General features: G+C 46.2%; 1 protein-coding gene across 1 annotated transcript in view; it reads left to right on the forward strand.

Moving 5' to 3' along the window:
• Positions 1–18,226, forward strand: part of kif5ab (kinesin family member 5A, b) — a 70,093-nt gene that overhangs the window by 43,217 nt on the left and 8,650 nt on the right. The window contains exons 12-20 of the mRNA XM_030374757.1: positions 391–599; positions 1,269–1,337; positions 3,536–3,742; positions 7,851–7,997; positions 8,563–8,751; positions 12,274–12,391; positions 13,678–13,742; positions 14,664–14,773; positions 17,652–17,753. Coding sequence (XP_030230617.1) covers positions 391–599; positions 1,269–1,337; positions 3,536–3,742; positions 7,851–7,997; positions 8,563–8,751; positions 12,274–12,391; positions 13,678–13,742; positions 14,664–14,773; positions 17,652–17,753 — 1,216 coding nt within the window. The remainder of the gene's footprint in view (positions 1–390; positions 600–1,268; positions 1,338–3,535; positions 3,743–7,850; positions 7,998–8,562; positions 8,752–12,273; positions 12,392–13,677; positions 13,743–14,663; positions 14,774–17,651; positions 17,754–18,226) is intronic.

Raw genomic sequence — 18,226 nt, forward strand, 5'->3', positions numbered from 1 at the left:
TTGTATTCCTGTGATGCTAATTAGATGCTGTAAAAGAATGCCCTTGTTTTAAAGAGGACTTCCCGCCCGGTTTATGAGTCCATAAATCAGATGTGGAGCGCCACTCCGGTCTAGCTAGGGAACCATTGTCTTCTCTTCTTTGCAAAAATAAGTAAACATATTGTTGTCTTGAAGCAGATATTCAATCACATAGGCCAGCAGTAAGTTAATGTGTTAAATTTGAATTCAAAACCATAAAGTCAAAGGATGAATAACACACTAAAGATGCCCTAATCTTTATAGAGAACATAAAAGACAAATAAAAACATCACCATCAAGTAATATCAATAAATCTGTACCAAAGTCTCAGAGAGGTGGTGTTGATCCTCATTCAATTTCTCCCGTCTTTAGGGGAAAACGTCCCTCAACCGGAGCCGCTGAGCCCAGGGTCGCTTGGTGGGCAGACTGCGCCCCCCGGGGTAGACGGGCCCTCCCAGGACATGTGCAGCCCCTGCAGCCCCTGCAGCCCCACAGACTCCATCGTGGTGCGCATCTCCGAGGAGGAGCGGCACAAGTACGAGGACGAGATACGCAAGCTCTACAAGCAGCTCGACGACAAGGTGATGGACGTGGCCAGGGGCTGGGGGGATAAACACATCGATCACAGGCGGGAACGGGTGACACATCACATCACCGTAGACACGTTGTCATTTACTGCTCGCAAACAATCGATTGTGTTCCGGGCGTGTGTTTGCATTCTTCACCATGGCGTGCAACGATCCCATTAGAGATGCATTCGTTCATGTTTCATTCATGTAAATGGTTGCCAGTGTGAATGTACAGCAGCACTGCAATTTTGTTTACTTGACATCTGGTAATGGGAGTCATTTGGATGATTGCCACGTTTATTGTCATTTGTCGTAACTTGCCACAGCATGCCGTACACAAGGACTTCCCCATGTGCTTTATAAGCCGTCATTTCTGATTGTAATGCTTCTTACAGTTTCCATATCACCACTGACAATAATCCACTAATAGTGCCGGTGTTATGTGTCCCGTTTACCTCCGTATGTCTACACAATGTGTCAGCGGGAAATGGGAATATTCTAGTGGCTTTCAGGGTTTGTGGCGGCCCAGTAATAGCTTAGCGGATCCACATATCACTCTCCATCCCCGCTGAAATACATCAGGGATAGTGGTGGCTGGTCCCAAGTGCATGTGTAGAGCATAGTATATAGAATATAAATGTATACACTAAGCATCGTCACGTGCGTGTGTGTGTGTTCCAGGATGATGAGATCAACTACCAGAGCCAGATGGTCGAGAAGCTCAAGGAGCAGATGATTGACCAGGAGGAGGTAAAAGACTTCAGCTTCATGTCTGTCCTCACCCTCCCCTCCCAGACACACACACACACCCACACACATCTCCCTGGGGTTTAAATGCTGCATGGCTGGCAGTCCTCTATGTAGGAGCACCAGAATCGCTGTAAATGAGTAAAGGTAAGATTGCACGCCTTGAGTGAAACTCAAAGGGACATGCAAATGTTTTATCTTTTCGAGAGCTTGAGGGACCAAACGAAAAAAAAGATTCGGTCTTCACAAAGGCATAGTCAGCCCCTGTGAAACGCTTTACCAACATATGAGGAAAGTAGTGCGGTAGTAGGCTGCAGGGCTGCACTGGCAGGAATGACTGAAAGGTGCCTGCAGGGTGTTTATAACCCAGTAGTAATGCCACCAATGTATTTTTTTCTCTCCTGTTAGCCTTCCCAAAGGATTTATTGTTCCAATTCTGTCACCGTCGCATGACAAGTAGCTGTTTAAAATGACTGTTTACATTAAGTTTGGGACCACTGATAGAGCTACAAATACATTGTTTCCTAAGAAGTTTTCAGAGGGCTCTAACCCTTTTTAAACAGAAAGGTTAATAGCCCTAGGCCGGGGAACTTTAATGCTTACTGGTGGACAAGTTCTAAAGAATAATGTAATCGACAATCAATTTTTGAATAGTCCACATTAATATAATACCTTTTTTTCTTTAGAATTTGTCCACCCCTAAACATAAAGTACCCCTAGGGGTAGTACTTTTCCGATACCCGCATCAACATCAATAACATTTGAATACTAATATTCACATGCACAATGTTTCTAAGCGATCTTGAACGCAACCATATTATTAAAACCGTTTTCTTTTTTTATTGGTGCTACAGCTAAGAAGCCATTGACTATATAAACGCCCAAGGCATGCAGCTGGCAGAGACACACGCCAGGATCCCTGCATACCCAGAATAAGCTGAATCATTACACAGATAAAAAACCCATGTTTCTCCCCTCTTCTTTTGTGTTCACCTTTCGTGTTCATCTTTGCAATGCCAGATAACAGCCTGGCAACAGCCTGTTTAATCCTCCAAAAATGACAGTCCTTGGAGGTGGTGGTAGAGGGGGAGGGTGTACTCACCTTCAGATCCCTTTCGTAGAGGGTAGACCGGTGGTAATGTAAGTTGGAGAACCACTTTATCCTTATTTGGCCTGGTATCTCCATCGGCAGGCAACCTGGCTGGTGTTAGACTTTCAATTTTCAGCCTCCACTTATCCATTTAGCCGACTAAACGGCTGTAAAGAGCTGCAACCAGCACAGGCTCACACACACACACACACACACACACACACACACACACACACACACACACACACACACACACACACACACACACACACACACACACACACACCCAGTGGTCTTCCATATTCACTTCAGTCATCCATCTGGAGCACAAAACAATAGTTTTGCAGTGGGTTGAAGTGAAGAATTTTCCAGCCGCTCTCTGGCAGGGTGCTTCTGGGTTTCACAACAAGCCTGCAAGCTCAAATGGCCTCTACAGGGCGTTGTCAGGATTAATGGCCGTGCCTTTGCCTTACATAATGATCCCATCACTGCTTTAGAAGTGCTGGTGCATTATACAAGTGGTGAATTGTATATGTGCCTTGTGTGATGTGTTTTGAGTTCTATACAGCCAGAGGAAATATGTAAAAAAAAAAAAATGAGATAATGTATAAATGTTACGTGCTTCATATAATTACCTTTTATGTGAAGCGTGATGGCTCATTATGCGTTGCTCGATTGTTCAGCTATTATGTTAATGCCTAACGTCTGACATGTAATAGTTTGAGTCCTATTAAAAAAAGGACTGAAAGCCTAATCTCGTATAAATCCAAAGGACCATTTCATAATCAAATGTGGCTTAATGCATGGCCACGGTTTACAGACTGTAAACACCTCTACTGTGTCGCCTAGTCGACCACCACCATCAGAACCAACGGCTCCACCACCAACACCACCCCCACCGCCAACATCCCCACCACCACCATCAACCCCACTATCACCACCCTCACCACCACCACCATCCCCACCAACGCCCCCCTCATCCACCGCTCTATCACCATCCACTTGTTTCACTTTCATCTCGCGACCCAGAAATGAGCCGAGATGGAGATCAATGCGAGGCCCGCGTTACCTCATCCCCCTGAGCGCTTATGGGCCCCTGGGTGTGTTCCAGCTGCTGGCGTCGTCCCGCGGGGCCAGTGAGAAGGTGCAGTCGGAGCTGTCCCGCCTGCAGAGGGACAGCGCCTCAGCCAAGACAGAGGTGAAGGAGGTGCTGGAGGCCCTGGAGGAGCTGGCCCTCAACTACGACCAGCGGAGCCTGGAGGCCGAGGAGAAGAGCCACAAGAACAAGCTGCTGGCCGACGAGCTGGCCAAGAAGATGGTGGGTCTCCTTTATTCCATCCCTTTTCCTGTTTTGTTTTTGGTTGTTCTTTCTTCTCGTCTTCCTGGGTCTGGTTGCCTCCACCGTCTCCATCTATCTATCAGAGGGGGAACGTTTTTGCTTTCTCTCTGAGATGATTTATAGGAACAGACCTGCTGCTGTCCAGGGACACCGGTTGCTCATTCCAGATAATTGATTTGTTAATCGGAGAGGAGCTAATGATCAACAGTAGCTTTCTCTCCTGATCCTTGGAGAATGACGGATGAGCGAAGCATGTTGGAAGTCTTTGTCTTCTATTGATAATATCATTATTTGGTTGAGCATCAATCAATAGTATCCAAACTAGATGTAAAACAGCATTAGCTTCCGGGTAACAGTGTGTGTATGCATGCCACAAGCAGTAGGTCTAGAATATATTAAAGGTAAGTGGTCTGGAGAAACTAGCTTGAATAAGCTCAATTTTAAAAGTTTAAGCTGAAAAAACCACATTAAACATGTGACTACCTTGCTAGCTTTAGCCAAAGGCCTGCCTAGCCTGGGGAAGACTTAGGCAAAATGAGCGCACATGCAGAATGTGTGCCGTTGCCCGAATAGGTAGGCAGAAAGACAGCTAAACCATCCTATCATTTCAGGCCACATGAAAGTTTTGGCCGAGCTTAAAGGCCCGTCAGCGCATTTTATTTATTCATTGCTGTTGGGATGTAAGGAGAATTTCAATAAATATGAGCAAAAAAGCTTCGAAAATAAATGCACCACCCTAACTCAAGGGCGTACACGCTCATGGCATGAATATGTATAGACAGAGATACAGGGGACATACAGAGACTTGATAGGAGGCGGGTTAGAAATATATGGGAGAGGCATCCACACACCCTGAGAGAGATCTCTCAGGGTGTGTGGTGTGCTTGTTCACAACAAGGGAAGACCTCCAATCTGCCTTCAAAAACATTCCTTATTCCTGACAATGCTGGACGACGATTTAATGAACTGTGTTCATTAAATCGGGTGGGGCTGCTTCTTTCTCCAGCTTATAACAACAAACCCGTCCCCTGTAAGGTCATCTTTTATGGTGCAGTGTTAACTTGTTGTGGCTCTTCCAGGTTGTTTCCCACAATGACTGGCCGACTGGCCTGGTTGACTGCATTTATCACCTGCTCCACACCCTCCCCCCAAGCTGTTTTCACCCATGTTTCTTCCCTGGAAGCTCCATGCCTGGGCCACAGGGGGGTGCAGGGGGTCCCAGAAGTGCCGTTATTCATGTCCTGCACCATCCATCTGTTCATCATCTGTTCATCATCACCCCCCCCCCCCCCCGTCCTTTTCATCGTCCGTCTGTCTGACGGAGTCCAACCTCTTTCATCACGCCTTGCATTATTTACATTGCAACTCCATGAAAGTCCTCCATTCATCTTCACCTCTTTATTGCCTCTGGATGAGGCCACCAAGGTCCTCTCAACAGGGGTTCATGTCAACGCATACATCTCTCGTTCCCTGCCCTTTCCTCCCCGCTCTCCTCCTCCTCCTCCTCCTCCTCCTCTTCCTCCAAACTTTTCAATCATCCCGGTCGCTTTACGAGCTGATTGATCGCCGTGTGTTGTGTGCCGCCCCTTTGTGTTGAGTTAATGTCAAGGGAGGACAGGAAGTGGCCCCGAGAACGCCCGCTGTGCGTGGAAGCTAACGTTGCTAATCAAGGCGGGCGGATAGGTTATTGATGACGCGGCTCATTGACCAGTTCTTCTTCTCGCCTCACACACCCGTGGAGCCCTTAGCCGTACACCTGACGCTTTAAACTCCCGAGTCTTGGAGGGGGGTGCAGTTCCTTAATTACCGTAATGGCGCAGCTCAGTTCATCTATCATGTTGACAACCGGATACCGTGTCCAGTAGCGAGAGACGAATAAGAGCCAACACTTTTATGCATCCAGAAAATAAAGTCTTTGATACCAGATGTTATTAGTGGTGTGAAGAATGAAGAAAATGTGCAAACCGGGGCTGGGGGGCCGGCCACGTCTCTGGATAAATGTCACAGAAAGACTGAATGATTTGTTGCTTGATTAGATTGTGTCTCGGTTAGATTTCTAGTTCACTGCTAGGGTCTCTCAAACGGTCGAAGCAGAATTGAGCGAGCCCGGGTCGAGCCGGTGACCGTTCGAGTAGGACTAATCCATCATCCATTCCATTCAATTAATGGTATTTGAATAAATAAAACTTTATTTGACCCCAGGCAGGGAAATGTCGATGTTTTCAGCAGCAAGAATAGAGGTGAAAATAGGGATGCCAAGTAAACATGCAATACAAGTTTATAATACAAGAATTTTCTATTTTGCCAATTCACAAATTAAATATCTATCAGATATGTTTATTCATTCACAAGTTTATTTACAGAAACCAAGATCTCACTGAAAGCTTTTAGTCTTTGTTTACTCACTCATTTAACGTACATTCACATCGTACTAGACACAGCATTAATAACAACCTATCTTTACCCTTTTCCCGCACATCACATCATCAATTTAGTATGTCTTATAGAGGCCCTGCATTATGGAATGTATTACCTCCCTTATTAAGATCCATATCATCCCACTCACTCTTCAAAAAGCAGCTCAAAAAACATCTTTCTCATTCATGAATCATCTTATCATTGAATTTTGATTATTTTTGATTTATTTATGTACTCTGTCTCCTTACTTTCTAAAGTTTATTTGTTAGCCTTATAAATATTATTTGATTGTGATTATTGACAGGGGTGGAACTCTTGTACCAGCCCATTGGGCTTCGTTCCCTCCTTGCACCATTACTGTGAATGTTTGCTAAATAAATTAACCTAAACCTAAAGACATATAACGTAATATTAATCAAGAAACAAATGAACATGAAAATGTATTGAGTGTTTGTGGGTGATGGGAAGCAGCCTCACCTGACTTGAGTCTGACAGATTAGGCTCTGGGGGCTTGGCGAGGCTGCACACCTTGGGTGCATAGGACACTGAAATCATCTATCACAACACACACTCAAGAGGGACAGACTTGACATGCAAGAGGATTACACCTGCTCTGACTGTAACCAAGTTTCAAACTCTACAATTAACCGGTCCTATACATTCTCCACCTGTGTCCTGTGTCAGAGCAGCCAAGTAAAGCCAAACAGGTGGCATGTGGCAAGGAACAATGCTCCGAAATGTATTGATGAAGTGCACAAGGTGTGTTATTCTAAGGGTTAGGCTTTAGGCCTTTGAACTGGCCAATAGATGTCAACGTAATCATTTGGCATTTGAACTTCCTTCAAATGCTGATTGATTAAGAGCCTTCCTCAAATTTATTCTTATATTTCATGAGTGCCAATTTCTGGCTGAATACGAGATTGAGAAGGGCACTCTCAGCTCCATCGCTCCTCCACAGAGCTGTCCTCATGCTGCACCCATCCATCCCTCTTATCCCTGCAGCATATTGATTTTACGTTTCCCATTTAAGCAGCTGCTCATCGGGGTTAAAGTTAACATAATCGGTCGGTGAAATGCTTAAGTGCTTCAAAGAATAAGATTCTCCTAACTCTATGATTATCTTCTTTTACTTTCTTTTTACCAAACCTCCATGCATTTCCTCACCCCTCTCCCTCCGATCTCTTCTTGTTATTGTCTCTCTGTGTCCGCTGCTCATTCCCAATGCCTCTCACGTCTGGTGCTACCCCTCCCCCCCACACACACCCACACCCACACACACACACACATACACACACACACACACACACACACACACACACACACACATACACATACACACATACACATAAACAAACCCACACACAAACACACACACACACACACACACACACACACACACACACATAGACACACACACACACACACACCCACACACACATACACACATACACACATACACACACACATACACACACACACACATACACACATACACGCGCACACACACACACACACACACACACACACACATACGCACACACACACAAGCACACGCACACTCTTTCACAGACACACACACACACACACACACACACACACACACACACACACACACACACACACACACACACACACACACACTAATGCACCTTTATATTCCTCATACCAGACCCGCCTGGTGGCGTTGGAGGCGGAGCTAAGCCGTATCCAGGAAGCCAGCGGTCGCCAGCGGAAACGCATCGCAGAGGTGCTGAACCGGCTGATGAGGGACCTGAGTGAGTTCGGCACCGTCCTGGGATCTGGGGACGCTAAGCTGGTGAGGGGACCCTTCACAAAGCCTCCCAATATGCTGATGACCACAATCTGCCCAGTCGTTTTATAGACATCATAGCCCTGTGGGCCCAGTATTGTCCCTGTACGTGTTTTTGAAACTACCTTACACAACCTCTCCTTTGGTGTTATGTAGAAAACTGTGTGCCAGATCGTCCATGTATTGCTTAAGGCATTACAGACATATTGAAAACCTGTCTATTCGAGGCTTGGTCAAACTGCGGTTTTGCTTCAGCGGTTTAATTAATATTGATGGGTTTGTTGTATTTTACATGGCTCATTTCATCGCCAAATGTCACCTTTATGGCTGTTGAAAAAAAAATAAAACACCAGAGTGTTTCTTAGGGTCTTGCTTACTATTTTGCTTCCCAATCAATCTTTCTGCCTTCCTCTGACAACCCCTCCCTCCCCTTCCACTTCCACCCCTCCCCGATCCGCCCTAACCATCCCCATCCATCCCCCTGCTCCCTCTATCCTCCCCCCTCTCCCCCCTCTCCCCCCTCTCCATCTCCACATCCACCACCCCCGGCGCGGTTTTCCCCCCGGCCCAGCCTGTGGAGGTCTCCGGGGGGCTCGAGGAGGAGTTCACGGCGGCGCGCCTCTACATCAGCAAGATCAAGTCGGAGGTGAAGTCCATGGTGAAGCGCTGCCGCCACCTGGAGAGCCTGCAGACAGAGTGCTGCCGCAAGATGGAGGAGACGGGCCGGGAGTTGTCCTCCTGCCAGCTTCTCATTTCCCAGGTGAGCGATGACTCACGTTCCTCTTCTCAGCCAATATGGTACAATGCACTTTTTTTTTTTTGGTCTTTTGGAAGGCTTCGTCTGATGAATGTCTTTTTGGTCGGACTGGTCATGTCAAAGGTTGCTTCAAAGTACCGGTACACACCATGCACTGAGATGAGCACGGTTGGTAGTAATGGGAGTGAGAGCTGCTGTGAGGTTTGAGAGGGGTTTAATATAGAGAGAGAGAGAGAGAGAGAGAGAGAGAGAGAGAGAGAGAGAGAGAGAGAGAGAGAGAGAGAGAGAGAGAGAGAGAGAGAGAGAGAGAGAGAATTTAAAAAAATAAAAAAGAGAGAAGAGATTTCGGGACTTAATGACTTAATGAAACATCCCGCCATTTGTCTGTCAATGAAAATGGTTTTATTCAAACACAATAATTGTATGTCACACGCATACTACACAAGATGTATTCCCGAACCAATCAGGGAAGAGCCCTCACGTCTCACAGTAGAGACAAGTATGTAGGCGCAGCTCAGCCGTCGATTTGCATGCGTACTCCTGACCCAATCGTGTTGTTTGTGTTTGTTTGTGCGATCTTTGCAACAGAACTATTTGTCCAACACGGGTGTATGTGGGCGTTCAAGTTCGGACCAACAGCGGTGAAGACTCTTCTGTTTATCGCACTTTGTTTTGTATATGCAACAGCCAAAGTGTGTACCAGCATGGAGTATCGTATTGTTGCCGACCTGCACTCGACCTACGCTCAAGACACACTCCTGGATCTCCTTAACACAGCGGGACATGCAGAGTACAGCAACAGCCAGGCTGCTCCATAGCCTCCCGGGGAAACTGGAACGACCCAGCAAGCCTGAGAAAGACACGAGCAGGGCTGGTAGCTAATGTCCCTGGGGAACTAAACGACCATCGAATGACTCGAGAAGGAAGCCACGCAGAGCAGCTCGAACATTGAGGCGACTGCGGTGTCACAGACCCTCCCAGCGCTATCTGCTATATTCCGTGCCAATCTGCCCTCAATGAACGACAGAATGGATGGGATAATGGCCTATTCAAGGAATTCATTTAAAAGCTGTGAGGCCGCTATACTATGAATCGGGGCTACACAGGCCCCTGCAACGGACTCATTCTACGCCATGAACCTTTTTTGGGTATTGGATATTTGCACAAGGATGCTATGCATCTGCAAAGAAGATCCAAGGAAATTAGAGTGAAACGTAGGCCACTTAGGCAAAGGGTGCCAAGGAAAAAACAAAATTCTGAATACTGAGTTGGCATCTGGAAATTAACTTAACACCCTTTTCAGCAAGGTATGATACCACAAGGAGCTCTGATGATGCAAGGAGGGGTTTGAAGATGAGCAGATATTTAAATATCCCAGCTGGCCGGCATGTTTCGACGCCACAATGCATGGAGGTCAAGCGGCCCTCAGAACATCACTGCCTCTGTTCTGAAGACATACAGCAAGGAGCTGGCCCCGTTGTGCCAGCCCATTTTCCAACATCGACTGACTATACACACACACTGTCCACACAGTCTGAAAAGACTTCACGATTCATCCCACTTCCTAATAAACCGTGCCCCAAGGGGTACAAGGACTTTGGACTGGCAGCCCTAACCTCAATATTAGTGAAATCATTCAAGGGAATCATCTCAAATATGCGCATTAATCGAGGATATGCTTGACCCGAACCAGTTTGTGTACAAGCGACAGGACTAACGATACGGTCGCTACCCTCATGCACCTTGACTCAAAACATCTGGATGAACTCAAAATACAACCATATGCCAGAGTGCTGTTCATAGAGTTCTGTTCTGCATTCAACACAACATAGTCAGACATACTGCTCCTAAAAATACATCAGTTGTAGATTAGGACATATTTTATACACTGGTACTCTTCCTTCTGGTACCATCTACATTTTGACCCCTTGTAAGGGTCAATAATGCCTACCATCCCCCCCCCTCCTTAATAACTGCAGAGCTCTACATCGTTGTATCAGCTCCCCAGTGCTACTCACCCTTTACACCAACGCCGGTGTTACTAATGTGTCTATTCTACTGTCCACTCCATCTTCAAACCCTCCGATGATACGACTGATGAAGGAGGGGGAGGAGCCAGATCGCTACATGGACAGGGTCAACAGAGTGGTTCAGTGGCGTGACTATAACACTCTCACACTTAATGTCCTCAAGTACAGAAGAGCTCCTCTTTGAAACCGCTCATTACAAACACATTGCCCCGGTGACAATTCACAACCGACCCATGAAACAAACATCATCTTTCAAATACCCGTGGGGGCACGTTGACAGTGCACAGTGCTGGACCTACCGTCTGGACTTCAACTGCAATAAGGTAGCGCAGAAGTTCTGCTTTTTGAAGGAGACTGTGAGGAAATCCTCTCTTTATCCTCCTGCTCCAGCATCCCACGACACAGAGGCTCTGGTTCCGCGGCCTCTCATTCCAATTGCAGGCCAGGATTCTACAGCTCCTGGGATTCTGCTCTTAGCTGGGGGTTCGCTCTGTGGAAGATTCCTTAGCACGCCCTCTCGACTTGCTGAGGAAATGTCCCTGGGCCCGATTCATGTCCTACATAAAACTCCTTCCCTCTGTAAGGAGTTTTAGGGTGCCCGGCTGCAGGACCAATCAGTTCAAGCACTCGTTACACGCTCAAATGGACTAAGCTTCCACCCACACGTGTGTGTGTGTGTGTGTGTCTGTGTGTCTGTGTCTGTGTCTGTGTGTGTGTGTGTGTGTGTGTGTGTGTGTGTGTGTGTGTGTGTGTGTGTGTGTGTGTGTGTGTGTGTGTGTGTGTGTGTGTGTGCGAATGACTAATGTTCTTCACATTAGACGTCCTTCTATGTCAGATGTTCTTGTTTGTCAGACGTTATTTTTATGTTGTTGATGATTGCTTGATGTCATGCGAGAAAATTGTTGGTGTGAAGATGGATAGAATTGTATTACTATTGTTATTATTATAATTGATATTATTATCATTATTATAGAGGGGCAGGCACAGTCAACCAGCATAGAATAGTCTCACAGCGCATTTAAATCAATGGATGGCTAAGCTCTCAAATCCTCCTTATTGCAGCATTAATTTATATTGCTGTGAGGGACACTCAAAATATATTGTTTCTGTATAAATACTGTTCTGGTGATGTTTGGGATCTTCAGGTTGTTCTTGGTCGGTTGGGTCTTCTTGGGTTAGATCTCTAATGAAACCATTAATGATGAGCGTGGTGCTCCTAAAATATTAATTAAAATGTTCCTCTGTCTGCCTAATGTGAATTGCAGGCGGTGAGTGTTTCAGAATGTGACCATCCTAGAGATTAAAAGCCAATTCTAATTTCCACAAGGGTGTCATTAATATTTAATACAGCCCATTGACCTGGCTCAGTGAATCATAAAAAAGCTCTTGCAGAAAACAGAAAACGAAAAAAGGTTTGACAGTGCCGTAGGTGGGTGCTCTCGTGATGAGAGGTTTGTCTCACGCTGCCCTTGTGATGTGGTCATGTGACTTGCAGCACGAGGCCAAGATCCGCTCGCTGACGGAGTACATGCAGGAGGGGGAGCAGAAGAAGAGACGGCTGGAGGAGGGCTACGACTCCCTGAGCGAGGAGCTTGCCATGCTCCAGGCCCGAGGTACACCCCACCGCCTAGCCCCTCCACCCGGTGGGGCAGCGAGCATATGGTCCGTTCAGACATCGGTCCTATCATTATTATAGCTGCTGGGATGACAGGGTTGGAGAGGGGGAGAGAGCAGAAAAGAGTGGAAAAGAGGTTGGTTTGATTGGACTGTTCATTGATTGCTTGAAAGCAATCAACCTATGCTTGAAATGAGCCCGAGGGACGAATAGATTGCACACCACACCATGTACACCAGTCACCGACCCACCACATCAGATCATTCCCCATCACTGACTAAATCAGGTCAGGCAATCTACTACGTGTATAGCAGGTCGTCATCTATTTTTGTTGCGTGAACTCACTCGAGGCTAGTAAACCATGTGAGACTAACCTAACCACACGTCAAGCTAAATCGATAAAAGCGCACGGAAACAGGTGGATTGACTAGGTAGGTCGATTTCTGTGCCGTACGTTTACCGTACTGTACAACACACATGCATCAATAGTGTGTAATGTCAGGTCAGCGGGCAGGCCAGTTATTCCCACTGTTGCGTCCCAGGGAAGTGCATCAAGTGAGCAGTGGATTAAAGATTGGATGGATCAATTCTGGCCCTGCTCCAGAATCCCAGCACAGAAAATATGTCAAATCCTCAAGCAGTTTAGCCCTGCAATAGGATGGAATGACATAAGCATCGGCACCTCTCTCGCTCAGCACATCAATATGAGAGCAGAAACACGTCGAAAATAGAAGGCTTCGTATTACACCACCAGCAGCACATATGGAAGCATTAACTAATACTGCAGAAGCCATCAGTCGCTGTTCCAGACTCTCCTTCCTCCTCTTCCTCCTCTTCCTCCTCACTCTTACTGCTAAGGACACTTCAAAACATCAACATGAAGGGTCTTTGCGGGTGTGTAACACATGCACGCACGCAAACGCACGCACGCACTCACGCACACACAAACACACAATGTCGAATGAAAGACATTGATTTTAAAATTCATTGAGTGATCGCAGGCAGAAAAATCACTATGAAAATGCAGACCACTTACTGCTACCAAAATTATTTTCTTCTGGATACACAGCTTTCCACCTAAATAGCCATCGTAGGATTTTTGAAGATAATGATATCAAGATCTCATATTATCTCTCCCTCGCTCTCTCTCTCTCTCTCTCTCTCTCTCTCTCTCTCTCTCTCTCTCTCTCTCTCTCTCTCTCTCTCTCTCGCTCTCTGTCTCCCTTCGACTTCTTTCATAAATGTGTGTTTTTGTTTGTTTGTGTGTGTGTGTGTGTGCTTCAGAGACTTTGGCCCAGGTTTCCAGGAGGGAGAAACAGATGGCTGTCAAGGAATCTGATGATATACAGGTAACCATGGTGACAGCCTGACCAATTCGGCAAAATGACCCATTATCACCACCGGCCATTGAGATTGTGAGCGTATGTGTCTTTGTGAATGTGTTTTTGTAGGAGTTGACACGGGTTTTATATGCCCATTTATTCTTCAGTCTATGAATGTCCATCTGTACATTTGTGTGTGCATGTAAGTGTGTGTGTGTGTGTGTGTGTGTGCTTGCGTGTGCACGTGCGTGCATGCATGAATGCATGTGTGTGTGCACCCAGCCCATCTGCACCGATGAGAGTAACTCTCTCTGTGTATCGGCCGTAATTTATGTGGTCCTGTCTGGCTGCATTATGCCTCTCTCTCATCCTCAGACATGTTTCTCTATCTTGTCTCTCTATCTCCTCTCACCGTCTGTGACCCCCCCCCCGCCCCCCACTCCCCTTCGCTCTCTCTTCCTCTCCCCTGCCTCCTCCCGCATTCCCACTCTATCTCTCTCTCCTGCTCTCCCTTCCTCTCTGCCCCATCTACTTCTACCCTACCATCTCTCTCTCTCTCTCTCTCTCTCTCTCTCTCTCTCTCTCTCTCTCTCTCTCTCTCTCTCTCTCTCTCTCTCTCTCTCCCTCTCCTCCCCTTGCTTCCACCCTCCCTAATCTCTCTCTCTCTCTCTCTCTCTCTCTCTCTCTCTCTCTCTCTCTCTCTCTCTCTCTCTCTCTCTCCGTCTCACGCCCTCTGCTCCACTTGCTTCCACCCTCCCGGGTATCTCCCTCCCGTATCTCTCCATCGCTCTCTCTCACTCACTCTCCCTCTCCCTCCTCCACTTGCTCTCTCCCCCCCCCCCCCCCCCCCCCCCTCCTGTATCTCCCCCCCCTCTTCCCCCCCCCCCCCCCCCCCCCCCCCCCTCCTGCCTCTCCCCCCCCTCCCTCCCCCCCCCTCCCCTATCTCAGAGAGCCCTGGAGCAGCAGATGGAGGTGCGTCGTCGGGCTCACAGCAAGCAGCTGGGACGCCTGCGGGACGAGATCAATGAGAAGCAGAAGACAATCGACGAGCTCACAGAGTCAGTGCACTGCCCATATCTTTACTCCCTCCGCCCCCCCCCCCCCCCCCCCCCCCCCCCAGGGGCGGGTGGGGGGGGGGGGGGGGAGCCATCGCTTGCCCAGGAGACATTAGAGGTCATATGGAATGGTTATTTGGAGGTTTGCTTCAATCTCTTTCACATGCTTCAAGGTTGTCCGGCTCACGCTGGATTTAAACACTGCGGACGAGACGTTGAATATCAAAAGCAAAATCCAATAAATATATTTACTGAGATACACTATAAAATTAATTAATTTAATCAACCCACTATATTTGTAGTGCAGAATCACGATGGAGGGATGGTCCCAATCCACTTTACAATTAAGAAGAATACTTAAGACAAAGCTCGCAGCAAGCAGATGCAATTATTAAAATAAAACCACCACATTAAAAACATCAGTCTTCATTTAAAGATTTCAACTGAACGTTCCTCTTTCACTTGTAGTGGAAGACCATTCAAGAGAGGAGGGGCACGGGAGGCGACAGATCTTTCGTTAATCGAAGGACTGAGCAAGAGATCAGTTTGAGAGAGCAAAGAGGGCGTGGCGGTGTGTATGGCATCATAAGCTTGGATAAGTAAGGTGTTGCAAGTCCATGTGCCTTACAACTTCAAAGAAGTTCAAAGCCACTCTGGCTTACACCACTAGCCTGTGAAGAGAGGACAGAATAGGTGTTATTTGATCAAATGTTTCAGGTTTCTTTTCAAGATTCTTCTCTGCACCATCCTGACAAGCATAGGTAGTCATAGAATAGGTCAGATTTGGGCAATATTACTAAGCAGAAAAAATACTGTCTTGGTAATAGCCTTGAGATGGGACTGGAATAGGGGACCAGAATAAAATGAAAGAAATCGGATTTGCAAATGATGTCACCAAGGGTAAGAATATAGATGGAGTAGGGCAAAGGGCCAGGGCCCCTGGAGCACAACAATCTTTCAGAGATTCATTCAGATCGCACTTTTGTAACCTACACGTTGAGCTCTATTGGAATACTATAAGGTGAAACATGAAATCACCGCTGTTTGATTACCAATATGCTTCTCCAAGCAGCATAGAGGTATGCTGTGATTAACGGTGTCAAAAGCTGAACTCAAGCCTAGGAGCACCGACATTGATGTTAAGTTAGAATTAAGTATTAATTAAGTTTGGTCAAGGCAGTTTCAGTAGAAGGACGGGACCAAAACACTGACTGAAGTGAATCAAAAAGATTTTGGTTGGATAAGCAGGCAGTTAATTGATCATTGACAGCCCTTTCAAGCAATTTAAAATAAAATTAAGATTGAAAATTGGTCTATAGCTGTTCAGAATTTTGCAGATCAACACGGCAGATATAAAGGCTGAGGGCAAAGAGAGCAAAGGAAGCAAATTATTGATACTATCAAGAATAGGACAATTTAAAACCGGGAACAGTTCCTCAAAAATATTTGATGGTAAAGGGTCTAATATGCACATTTTAAGTTTGGAAGTCATTACCAGGCTGGTGAAGTCCTCCAGGGAAATAATTTCAAACGATTAAATAGTGCACTTGGTCCGAGTCACACTGCCTGCATTTATCAACGTATTGGAGGGTTCATAGAAATCATTCTGAGGAAAGTGTTGACCAGTGTAATTATCTCGCGGAGATAGAGCTATTTTGCAGTGTGTTCTCTGTGAGTTTAGCAACGATTCCTTTGATGAATGTTAACCGCTTTAGGTTAATCGGCTGTGCACAGAAAGTGCACGAATCTAATTCTGAAAACCCTGGATTGAGGCTAGGCGAGAAATCTCTTGTTCAGTGTACGGGTGCCTTTGTTTTCTGTATGCGCATGGATATGTGTCAGGCTCTGAACACATACTTGCAGTACAGAGAGAACATCGAAAAGACACACAGGAGTGGCATGAAACCCGAACATGTAAATTAGAGGAAACATCCACATCAGTCCCCCAGTGAATTTCCACTCTTGTGCTTGGTATTCTTCACATGAAGGGTAAAGTCTAGACTAGTAAAAAGATCCATATATATAGTCTACTTTCCCGCTCATTCATTTACATTAAAATCACCCAGTAAAATACTCTCATATTTGACAAGAACAATAATTCACAGCATTCACTCTTAGAAAATGTGGATTGTGCTTTGGAGGTCCAAGGTTAATTCCACAATGTTACTTTCTCAAAACCATGGCTTTAAATGCAAAGGTTGCTGTGGGCCATCAACGCACACACTCAAGGAGAGATCTCCTGCATGGCAAAATGGAGCACCAGAGCCGTGTATCATTATCTACTACCTTCTACAATAAACCAGCTTTCCACACCACCAGCCTGTGTCCTTTGTCTGGAGAAGTCCAGTAAAAGTCAACCAGGTGGTGTGTAGCAATTTACATTGTTACACTGGCTTTCACTGGGCTCTCCCGACAGAGGACACAGAGTGGTGATGTGGAAAGCCGGTTGATTGTTGAAGTTTGTAGATAATGATTCGTGACACAGCTACACAGCTATTTATTTGTGTAATTTATTTTGTGTTTCAGACAATTAAACATTTTAATTGTCGTCAGGGTAAGTTAGTCAGGTATAAAGGCCCTGTTGTTGGAATTGTGAAAAAGCACATATTTGATTAATTTCTAGATTGTTGTGCAATAATGATGCAAAAAGGTCCCGGTCTAATAATTGTCAATATCTTTTTAAGAATGCTTATCTTGTTACCATGTGGCAAGCCCTGAAATGATTACTAGATTTTACAATTAACGTGAGGTTGATGCACACATATGATCATGAATTTGGCGGTAAATGTACATTCCAATAAGAAAAGTTTGAAACTTGCTGAGATCAGGGGATTCTTGGCATGTCAGGTGATGTGATGTTTTGATGCTCTGCCGGCTGCAGTCGTAACCAGAGGCAACATCTGGAGCTGGAGCAGCTGCACGGGGACTATGAGCACCTCCGCGGGCGCGAGCGCCACAACAGCCGACGGCTGGAGGAGCTGATGTGAGTCCAACCCATACACCCTTTAATAAGATCAACCGATCACTACTTTAATCAGACCGTATGACCCATGCTCTGGTCAGAACATATTATCAGTACTTTGATCAGACCCTACGATCAGTACTTTGATCAGACCATATGATAAGACCAAATCAGTATAAATCTTAACTTGCCCCATCTTTATTTATGTACCTTTGTTTATTTCTCTCTTTCTCTCTCCCGCTCCCACCCTCTCCCGCTCTCTCTCCCTTCTTTCAGTGTCATTTTGATGGAGTGTGTCACACTCAATGCAGGTTTTGATGTCTCTACCCCTCAGTAAACCTCTCTCTCTCCCTCAGTAAACCTATCTTGCTCAGTAATCCTCTCTCTCTCTCTCTCTCTCTCTCTCTCTCTCTCTCTCTCTCTCTCTCTCTCTCTCTCTCTGTCTCTGTCTCTGTCTCTCTCTCTCCCTCCTTCCCTCTCTCTCTCTCTCTCTC

The sequence above is a fragment of the Gadus morhua genome, chromosome 13 (genome assembly GCF_902167405.1).
Source record: "Gadus morhua chromosome 13, gadMor3.0, whole genome shotgun sequence".
Classification (NCBI taxonomy): domain Eukaryota; kingdom Metazoa; phylum Chordata; class Actinopteri; order Gadiformes; family Gadidae; genus Gadus; species Gadus morhua.